This window comes from Petaurus breviceps, unplaced genomic scaffold (assembly GCF_028583685.1).
Source record: "Petaurus breviceps papuanus isolate PSGF00001 unplaced genomic scaffold, PetGlider_PUasm1.0 81, whole genome shotgun sequence".
Classification (NCBI taxonomy): domain Eukaryota; kingdom Metazoa; phylum Chordata; class Mammalia; order Diprotodontia; family Petauridae; genus Petaurus; species Petaurus breviceps.
The window spans coordinates 8,620,824-8,632,192 of record NW_027186546.1 but is presented as its reverse complement, the minus strand read 5'-3'; the positions used below and the strand labels follow the sequence as shown (position 1 = coordinate 8,632,192).

General features: G+C 41.2%; 1 protein-coding gene across 2 annotated transcripts in view; it reads left to right on the top strand.

Moving 5' to 3' along the window:
* LOC138176136 (inter-alpha-trypsin inhibitor heavy chain H5-like) overlaps nt 1–6,683 on the top strand; it is a 92,416-nt gene extending 85,733 nt beyond the window's left edge. For both annotated transcript variants that reach the window (XM_069106908.1, XM_069106907.1), the window contains exon 14: nt 2,007–6,683. In XM_069106908.1, coding sequence (XP_068963009.1) covers nt 2,007–2,305 — 299 coding nt within the window. In that variant the 3' untranslated portion in view covers nt 2,306–6,683. The remainder of the gene's footprint in view (nt 1–2,006) is intronic.
* Nucleotides 6,684–11,369: the final 4,686 nt, after the last annotated feature.

Genomic DNA, 11,369 nt, shown 5'->3' with positions numbered 1-11,369 from the left:
TGTGTGTGTGTGTGTGTGTGTGTGTGTGTGTGTGTGTGTGTGTGTGTCCAGAGCTTCCCTTCTATTTATACTGGGTTTTAGGAGGCAAACAATTAAATTCTTTACTTGAGGTTGATGCTGCTGACATTTCTTTCTCTTCTCCCATCCCTTCTCCCTTCTTGTCTTTCTCTCTTCTCCTTTCTTCCTTCTTGTCTTTCTCTCTTCTCCCTTCCCCTCCTTTTTCTCATTCCCTCCCATCTCCTTTCTTCTCTTCCTTCCCCTTTCCTCCCACCTCTCTCCTTACTCCCCATTCCTTTCTCTTCCCTCCTCCTTTCATTTAATTGGTATAGGGAACTCCTTGTGTGGAAATATTCTCCACTAAGGTAGAAGGAGCTGCAATTTGTAGTCATAAGAGTTTCCTGAGAAGGTAAATGACTTGCCCATGGTCACACAGTCATGTGTCAGAGGAAAGACTTGAACCCAGGTCTTCCTGTCTATAAGACCAGCTTTCTCTCCACTAGGTGGTGCAGTGGATAGGGCACTAGGCATGGAGTCAGAAAAACCTGAGTTCAAATCCGACCTCAGGCACTTACAAGCATTGTGACCCTGGACAAATCATTTAACCTCTTTCTGTCTGACTTTAGTTCCTTCAGCTGTAAAATGGGGATAATAAGAGCATCTACCTCCCAGGGTTTTCATGTGGATCAAATGAGATAATTTTTTTGTCTTTTTTTTTTTTTTGAGGGAGGAAGGCAGGGCATTTGGGGTTAACTGACTTGCCCAAGATCACACAACTAGTAAGTGTTAAGTGTCTGGGGCAGAATTTGAATTCAGTTCCTCCTGACTCCAGAGCTGGTGCTTTATTCACTGCACCACCTAGTCACCCAAAATGAGATAATATTGGTAAAGCGTTCAACACAGTGCCTGGCACATAGCTTAATAAATGCTTGTTCCTTTCCCTCACCTCCCACAATGCTGCCTGGCTTTACTTTTCATTAGTTATTGAAAATTTAATACAAATAGTTTCATATAACATAATATATGTAAGCATGGATTCCCATTTATCCATCCATAAAGGCTTTCTGGGAATGGGAGGAGACTGTAGAAACCAATACAACTATAAGAAAGTGAAAGGTTCTGTTTTCTCACCTCTCGCAGAGTGGCATTAATGAAGTTCAAGCCATTTTAGATTCCTTTGATGTAAATCCCCTGTGTTCTTAGGAACAGCAGTAGCAGCACTACTCTTACTTCATTACTGACAGTGCCAATTCCCATAGCTCTCTTGCCTCAAATTAACAGCAAGACATTGCACCAGAGCTAGAGTTAGAAGGCAGGATTTCCTGGTATTTGAACCCGAGTGAAATCTGTTGTAGACTGGGGTCTAGAACCCTACTTGACTAGAGGAATTCTAATTATTAATATAAAAGTGAATGGACTTTACAACCTGTTGCACACACATTCAATGCCTCTGCACAGCAAGGGGATCTTGGGACTAGGTTACCAAAAAGACCTAATCCTACTTCCCTGTCACCCCTGCCTCATTCTCTCTTTGCTTAGGAAACTGTGGTAGGGTTGATAGATCTCCATGGAGCTGGTCTGGAAAATTTCCGATGTTAAGGTAATAGGCAATAGGCAATAGCCACAAAACAGCCTCCAAACATGGAGGGGAAAGGAAAGACTTCTCAAAAGAGTCAAAGAAAAATATCACAGATTTAGATCTTGAAAGGACCTTAGAAGATATGAGTAGCCCCTCTTCATTTTACAGATGAGAAAACCAAGGCATAGAGCTGTCACATGATTTGATCAGGGTCACATAGCTCCTAGCTCAAGGTCCGATAACCAACCCAGTAGCTCACCTTGCCTTTCCAAATCTTAGACTGTGGTTATTGCAGAGTTTCCCACTGATGTGATAGCATTCTCCTTTACTAACTGTAATAAATATTCAGTTGGCCCAAAATGGAGCCGAATATGATCATATCTGTGCTAACTGGGTTTGACTCACATTAGATTCTCTTTTCCTTCTGTAGGTCAATTCCTGAACCAGGATCCTAAACTAATAAAAGAGCCAGTTGGCTCAGGTTCCAACCAGAACCATAGTGAACCTTCAGTCTCCCAGGCAGAGCTAAGCTCTGAGACCATCCTAAAAGTGAAAGGGCACTGGGTTCCAGTGGTCCGGAAACAGAGGAAGATATACAATGGACAAGAGCAGATAGACTGCTGGTTTGCCAGAAATTCAGCCAAGCTCATTGATGGAGAGTACAAGGACTACTTAGCCTCTCATCCTTTTGACACAGAGACCACTTTTGGAGTAGGAGCATCCCAATGACTGTAGGACATGCCAGCCCTGGATATAAGAACACATGGTAGGGGGATGACCTTTGAAGCTATCCTAATGTATGCAGTTCTTCATACCACATCCCTGAGCAAACAGCTACTCCTTACAAATGTCATGCTGGCCAACGGGTAGGAAGGGGAGGCTTGGGTGAAGAAGTCATTTCCTTCCTTCTTTCCCCTTTTTGCCTTTCCCTTCTCTACCCATGGGGAGAAAGAGATGGCAGAACTAAGTGGGAGAAGGAGGTGAAACCTTGACATTGCTTTAGCCTGGCACCACTATTCTGGGTATCTCAACACCTGCTGCACATTAACCAACTCCTTTGTGATGTAGGCGAGACCTTGCCTTTGATGTAGAAATGGCCTGTTGGGGTCAGCAACTTTGCCTTTTGCCTCACTCCAATGCGCCTCACTCCAATGCTTGGCGAGCTCTCCTTAGTACAATTTCTAAGTTCTCCTCCTGATGCATGGCTAGCTTTTTATGTGTGAGGGCACCTCTAGCATGTCTGTGGTTATATAGCCCATGGGTCTGATAATGGCCAACAACTTTATTATTCCTTAGGAAATTCTCCTCTGTGGTGTTAGCTCACCTTTTTTATATAGCTTAATTTTTTTTTTCACTGTCAGAGTTGACATGAGATCAATCCCTCTGCACCTAAGATCTTATTAGCTGTATTTGTAAATAACTGGACTTTGTTTATTGATATTTTCCTATTTATTTAGCTATACTAAGTCCATAAAGGAGGGAAAATAACAAACATCATGTGTATTTGAACTAGTCTGGTTGGAATGCTGAGAATCTCGCCAGCTGTGTGTTAAGTCACTTACAAAGCCCTAGAAAATCTCTGGTTTACTCTAATAGATTCTGGATAAATTTTTTTTTTTTTGCAATGAAAGGTTCTTCAGGAGATAATGAACTGAATTGTCCCAAGCGGAATTGGGGTGTGGCTGGGGAAGGGGTCGGCTTGGATTCAGACCATGGCCTTCAAATGAGCTGTAGGAGATTAACTTGCACGTTCCCAGGAAGAGGAGAGCACACAGTTACCAAATCTGAAAAGAATGCCAAAATCTCGGAGTTACACAGGCCAAGGAGTCAGAAATCATGGTGTGAGGGAAGAAATGTGTTTTCAGACCTTGGCCAAGCCTGTGTCACAGATGGAAGAGGGAAGGGTACAGTTGTAGGGGCCTGGGAGTGGAAATAAAACCTCCTGAAAATGTTGTCCATTTCATTTTTAAACACCCCATCTGAAACCGAATTGCATTACCAAAGGGGAACTAAAGGGCAGAAAGGAAGGCTTATCATTACTCTTTTCCAAATATCTCTCCACCTTTGCCCTGCTATTCATTATACTGTCTTTTAAGTGAAACAAGCCTACATCAGAGCTAGTGAAGAAGGCTGTCTGGGAAGTAGACAGATGCAGTGTGTATGGAAACAAACATGAGAGGGGTGCCAGAAGTTTTCAGCCAAAGAAATATTTTCTTTTGACAAGGGCTGTATTAGAAGGCCAAGTGTTAACCTCAGGAGAGGTTCCTTATGTTAGGAGCACTGCCAAACTAGCCCTCGCATGAAATATGAAAACAACCCTAGCATTTGGGGAGAAATCAGAATTAAGAAAATTGTTTGCCGCATTTGCCTTCCCTTGAGAAATATCAGGAATAGCTAAATGTCACCCACGTGGTACAGTCAGACCAGACAGCTTCAAAGGAAGGAGCTTCGGTCACTTTACTGTATAATTTTCTCCAATTTGTCTTAAATCATCCACCTCTGTCCTCAACCGCAGATGGCCAGGAATTGATCTTCCGAGTTGTCAGTTAGTTATATCCCTTATCCTGCTACCCCCTTTGTTCTCTGTCTCTCTCTCTCTGTGTCTCTCTCTTCCTCTCTCTTCCCCCTCCAGCTCCTGTCCCCTTTCTTTCTCCCTCACTACTCTCTCAAAATAGATTCTTGCTCTGAGATAATAGGTGCAGAGACAACTAGTCTAGACTGCAGAGATTGTTATACACTTTGGCGCTCACAGAGAGAAGGGAGTAGCATGGGCCAGAACCAAGACATAACTGGGCAGGCTCTCGATGGTCCTTTTCTCTTACTTTACTTGTTAGTGCCCAATGTGAGCAGATATAGCCGAGTTGAATTCAGCCCATTTTAAGTATTCAACAAAATTCAGAATGAGGATTTTTGATTAAAAGGAGGATTTCCTGGAGAGTCTTTAAAGGTGGAAACAGGCAATCATCCTATGGCCATTTTTCCTCAAGGTGGCTTTTCATCTCTAAATTCACCTGTCTTTGCCCTTGCTATGTCTCCCAGAGGTAGCAGTACTGGAGAGAATGTACTTTTAAGCCAGGAAATACTAAACTCAAGGATCTCTCTGGCACATAAAGACTGTGTGACCTTTCACAAATCACTTAACCTCTTTAGCACTTTAGGCAGCTCTCAGACTATAAATTGCATAAAAGGTGCTGACCTGCAGTGGTAGAGGGAATTCCTTCATCCTGGAGTTCCCTTACAACTAAAAAGCACAGATCCAGGCCTTTTCTACAAGTATAATAGGAACTTAATTGAAGGCTTTGGGAGAGGGAGTTTAGGGATTCATTAACAGAGGAAGAGGAAGAAGGAGCAGCGAGAGTCTTAAAATTCTATGGATAATGGAACAGAAACATTAGAACTCAGCCCTCCTCACTCCCACTTTCCCACTTTTGAAGGGCTTAGAACAACATTATCCCCATTCCTCCTACCCCTCATTCTGCTTTAGGTCAACCTTCTTCCTTGGTCCCAAAAGCAACCATCTGCTGGGATTTTGTGATGCCTCCTTAAGATTTGTTTTAAATGACTGTTCCCAGAAGTCCCTGGTTTGCTTTCATTCCATCTTTGTACCTTTAGTATACCTAGCCTTAAGACAGAGGTGAAGGACTCATTGGTGGGTCTTCCTTTCATAGTAGCTTTGGGAATGAGTGGGATATCCAATTGGCTTTGAACAGAAATGCATTCTAATTTTCTAATCTCACTACCTCTCTTCAAGGGTCTAAAAAGGGCTGTATGCAAAGATGATTTCCCTGGCCTACTGGGTGCTTTTAAGAACTAGATTTAGAGTTATACTACCTGGGTTGAACGTCCCACCACTATGTGACCTTGGGCAAGTACCTAACCTTTTTGTGCCTCAGTTCGACCATCTGTAAAATGAGGGGACGGGCCAGATGATTTCTAAGTTCCTTTCCAGCTCTAAAGGGCTATTGTTGTAATAGGGGTTAAGGATCTACAATAATCTCTTTGCCTTCTTTTATTCAGTTTTTCCCATGCCCAATGACATACCTGTCTGAAAAGCTGGCTAGAGATCTGAATGCACTCTCTGACTGGAAAGTTAAACTAGCCAATAGGATTTGACCAATGACCTCAGCCTGGCTCACCTCACACTTTAAACAATTATAAGCATTTATTAAGTACCTACTTACCATAGAACACTGTACTAGGCACTGGGCATTTAAAAACTCCAATGAAATCATCCCTGCTATCAAAAGGAGGAGAGACATTCTTTTAGAAGAAAAGGTATACCCACACCAAATGAATTAACTAGGCCACACATTACTAGAAGTGAAACTTATAAGAGCTCTCTGTGCCCCTGGGGAATATTCTGATGTCACCAAAAGTTCATGTTCAGCCCTTGGTGCTTATGCTGTTAGGAAGGAAGAGTGATGGGGATGATGTGTGAATTCAGTGAACTTGACCACACTCTCTCGGGTGTCCTGGAGGCACACTCTGGTATTCTACAGTGGGGTTGTTCCCTGGCAAAGGGTTTCTTTTGTTTTGTGCTTTTCTTATTAGGCAGTTCTGGAGAAGGGACTTGGGCATGCAATCAGTGCCTGAGGGTATTAATGAACAGGAACTTTTAGAATCTTAAAGCTTTCGTTTTTATTGATATCTTTTGGTTTTATATCACCCCTATACCTAAATATGTCTTCCTCCCCTCTCCAGTAAGATATTCCTCACAATAAGCCAGCAAGCAAAGAAATAAACAAATAAATAAAAGAAGAAGAAAAATAAGTTCAGTATAAAGAAGAGAAGAAGTCTTGCACATCTCTTCTTCCAGAACAATTCTGGTCATTAGAGTTGCACAGAATTAAATTTCTGTGTGTGTGTATGTGTATGTGTGTTGGGGGGTGGGCTGGATTTTGGAATCTTAAAGTAGGGGACAAGGGAAAGTGGCTCATGTAAAAGTTTGAAACACATTGTCCCCTTCTCATTCATGGGATGATCGTTCCAAGGAGAAGAATATGGACACAGTTCATTGAGGTGTTGGAATACTCACTAGAACAAAAGACAACTCCATTACAATTATGTGCTATCTTTTTAACCTATAAAATAAACATATGCTAACTGACTTTGAGAATGCCATTTTTTCCCCTTAACACAAGGCAGCTTTCCTCTGTTGCTTAAGGCCAACTCAGTGACTGGCAAACTTTGACAGTGATGATGGTAAAAGCAGTAAGTGTGGTTCAAGGAAAAGTTGGGTGTGGTAAAAGGCTTAGGGATGAAGAGAGAGTTACAAGATATGTGAGTAGAAAGATAAAACTTAAACCATTTCCAGCTATGCGACCTTTCAGGAATCCACTCCCTGAATCTTGGAAATCAGCTCAGGACCTTAGCTTTCCAAACCCAAATGTGACCTGTAAAATGCCTTCAGACTTACAGGGGTTAGAGAGACAATGGAAAGAGAACCAGAATTTATATCCTGCTTCTGATGCTCACTACATGTGTGACCTGGGGCAAGTCACAACCTTCTTGGGCCTCAGTTTCCTTATCTGTAAAATGAGGGAGTTGGATTTAATGGTCTCTGATGTCCCTTCTGGTTCTAGCTCTGGAGAGCTGGTGATACATGTTGATTAACGTGGAGCTGGAATTGACTTTCCTTAGCTGCTTCCAGGAATACTTGTTAGTCTGAATTGAATACTGTATCCTGATGGGTAAATTAGGTGACTGCTAGCCCAATTTCCTTCACATTTTTCAAATAAAATGTGCCTTCTGGCTAAGCTGAGTCATGAATAATGTAAGCCTCTTCTTTCTCAGAGGCTTCCTAAGGGGAATTTTAAGTCACTCAGGGTGGGTATGCTCAATTCCACAGTGCTGTGATTAAAAGAAGATGGAACCCCTGCAGCAAGCAAAGACACAGCTGAACAGACATGTGACAGTTTTACTTCAAATGTTTATTACAATCCATAAAAAGCAAATAAAAAATAATAAAAGGACATTTTTAGAAAGTCAATTATAGTATGATAAGATTTATAAGAGGGATATTTTATGTTTAAAAAGAGGCTGATGCCAACACTAAAATCATGTCTTAGTATATACAGCTTGGTACTTTTTTAGGGGGTATACGTTTATAGGGTGTATACTTTTTTTAGGGGATTCATACTTAGTTTTTTAAGGGAAGCAAGAATGTAAAACTCCTCCATCATCCCAACAAAAATGCGGCATTTTGGTCCAAACTCTGCCACCCATTAGTGGATGGATTTGAAATACACGAAAGTCTACTGGCAGACTGAATTGGTGTCATGAACAAAGTCATATTGAAATAATAAAATGACCATGCAGAGCAGCGTGATTACAGCGTCTCCATGTTGGCCTTTCAAAAAGTCATCAAGTGCAAATGAGCAGCTCTTAGTTCTGCTGTCTCGTGGGCAATACATTGCCTTCCTTACCATAACTTCTGTCACATTCTCATTCTGCTTACAACCATTGATCATCCAAATCCCCCCAGTAAATCCTCCACTTGCTCTCCTGCATCCCAACAGTGTCTTGGGATCATAGAATTGGAGCTGGAAGGGACCTTAGAGGCTGTGGAATCCAAGTTCCTCTTTTTACAGATAAGGAAACTGAATTACAGAGCATTTATATGACTTGCATGGGTCACATTGCTGGTAAGTATTGAAGGCAAGGGTTGAACCCAAAACACACTCCAAGTCCATTGCTAGACTGTCTAAGCCAGGCTGCTTCATTTTCAGCTGGCATTTTTCTTGTTTGTTTCAAAGATATTTCAAAGCCACTTTTTGACTGTCCTCTGAGCCTCCAGAACTGTGTCTCTTGTCACTAGTATTGAGTGGTCCTTCTGGGTCTTATTTTCTTTTTTTTTCTTGTTATATGTGTTTATTTCCCAAACATGCCCTTGACATTTTTAATGTTTGCTATGTTCCCTGTAAGGAACTAGAAAATGAGGAGAGTCCTAGATTAAATTTTTAAGTTCATTGTGTATTTTTTTAATTTACTATTAGTTTACAACATTCAATTCCACAAGTTTTTGAGTTCCAAATTTTCTCCCCCTGTCCCCCTGCCGCCATGGCAGCATGCAATCTGATATAGGTTCGACAGATACCTTCACATTAAACATTAGTCAGGTTGTAAAGAAGAATTATAATGCATGGAATGAATAACTAGAAAGAAGAAACAAAACAAAACAAAATGAAAAGGACAGAGTAAGTAGTTTGCTTCAATCTTCATTCAGACTCCGTAATTCTTCTCTTGATGTGGATAGCCTTGTTCATCGTGAGCCTTTTGGAGTTGTCTTATAACCTTGCATTGCTGAGGGGACACCAGTCTATCAAAGTTAGTCATCACAGATATGATGTGTCTAATTGCGTACAATGTTCTCCTGGTTCTGCTCTCCTCACTCACCATCAGTTTATATAAGTCTCTCCAGGTTATTATGAAGTGCGTCTGCTCCTCATTTCTTATAGCACAATAGTATTCCATTACATTCATATGCCACAACTTGTTCAGTCATTCCCCAGTTGATGGGCATTCCCTCAATTTCCAATTCTTTGCCCCCACAAAAAGAACTGCTATAAATATTTTTGTACATACAGGTCCTTTTCCCACTTGTATGATCTCTGGAATACAGCCCTACAAGTGGTATTGCTGGGTCAAAGAGTCTTATTTTCAAATCAATTTGACAAATATTAAACACCTGCACTGTTCAAAGGACTGCACCAGGCACTGGGGACACAAAAACAAAAAATGTTAAATATGGTTCCCGCCTTCAAGGAGCTAATGGGGAGCACAGCATATAAACAACAACAGGAAAAAACAGAAAGGAGAGGAAAATTAAGGGGGTCAAGGGAAACTTCCTGAAGGAGGGGACCCTGAGCTGAGCCTTGAAGGGTGACAAGAGTTTTAAGAGACTAGGAATGAGTTTGAACCACATCAAATTCATATGTCAGCATCATTGAAAAAGAATTAAAACAGAAATTGAATGAGACCTAGCGGGGGGTGGTGGGATGGTGGTATTAAAAAGTAAATAAGCATAGACCGATATTAAGAACTGAAACAAAGCCAATTAACTTGCGGCATGTACAGTACAGTGTCTGAACTCTAATATCTGAAGAGTCAGATAATGGTCTAGATTACTTCTCACCTATTTATAGAGGGATTAATCCCCAAGGCAGATGTTTTCTTAAGGGGGATAGAAATCAATGAAGAAAACACAAATAGAAAAGCAGACAGGCAAATTAAAGTTTCTGAAATTGGCAATCAACATATACCACCTAGATTAAAATTACCCTCCATAGCATTGTTTTATGCACAGTGCTATAAGAATCAATAGTTATTTTGTGTATCCACAAGGGACATTCAAATGAGAGACACTCTTCAAACGTGTACGAGTCTTCTCTATCTTGGCACAATTTTTCACCTAATTGTGCTGTTCCTGAAGTTACCATCCTATTTCTCTTCTTGCTTTTACTGTTATACTTATTTTTAAAATGGACTTGTTTTGTTTTTACATCACAAATGTGCTCGGAGTATCTCTACCCTGTAAGAACTCTCTTGTAACAGTTAAAGAATTAAACAAAGCTGATAATACAATGACTGTATCTGAAAGTGCATGCATTATTCCATACCCATAGTCCCCCTCCCACCTCACTACCCACCCGCCCATGTTAAGTGACTTGTCCAGGGTCACATAGCTAGTAAGTGTCAAGTGTCTTAGACTAGATTTGAATTCAGGTTCTCCTGACTCTAGGACCAGTGCTGTATCCATTGTACCACCTAGCTGCCCTAATCTGTTTTCAAAGTGCTTTTTAATCAACAGAAATCTGCTCTCTCTCTCTCTCTCTCTCTCTCTCTCTCTCTCTCTCTCTCTCTCTTTTTCCCACCTCCCCTTCTTTCTCTCTCCCCTTCCCTCTCCTCCTGGCCCTGCTCCCGTTCATTGAAACAAAAAGAAAAAAATGAATTCTTTGTTAAAACATTTTTTCACAGTCAAGCAATTTGTCACACTGTCGTACTTTTGTGGTCCAGTATCCCAAACCCTGGGCTTAAATGGGCTGGATTCAATCTTTGATTTGCTTCATCCCCACCTGAAGTTTCTTCTGGGAAATCTCATAATATAACTCTAATATAGCTCATATGCAGGTCTCCACAGCTGTAGGTTAAAAGGTGCCCAGCTCCTGTACAAGGTATATTGCATACAGGATAGGCTCTCTCTAACTGTACAATTCAGAAAACACATGAAGGACTCATAGCAGCTCCTGAACAATTGATATTGTCCTGGTGAGTTCTGCCTTCTCCCCAGAACCTTAAATGGTCTCCCAAGATTCATGGTGCCAACCTGTGATTTTGGCTTCCCTTGAAAGAGAAATTAACATGGGGTAGCTTCAAAGGCAATGCCTGACATTCCAGTGAATCCCAGGTTCATCCCAGGAAAGCTACTGACTTATAGAACTATGCCCAGGGGTTTGGACTATACCTGGAAGTGTGTTCTTTCTAGAAAGTCCTCTTCTTTTCTCTTGGACCTGCATGCTATCTAAATAACTCACAGTAGTAATAAAGGGCAAAGTTGAGGGCTGCTTTTGCTTCCCTATATTATGCATGTCTCATTCCCTTACTCCTCCAACTCCAAGGGTGATCCACAATTCAGTGATGTCAAACTAAAGAAGTGGATTACTGTGGGCTGCATATTGACTTAAAAAAACCACAAATTAACATTATGTCTGTTGTATTGGATTTTTATTTATTTTGTTAGACATTTCTTAATTATACTTTAATCGAATTCAGTCCATGACCTCAGGAGTTTTTG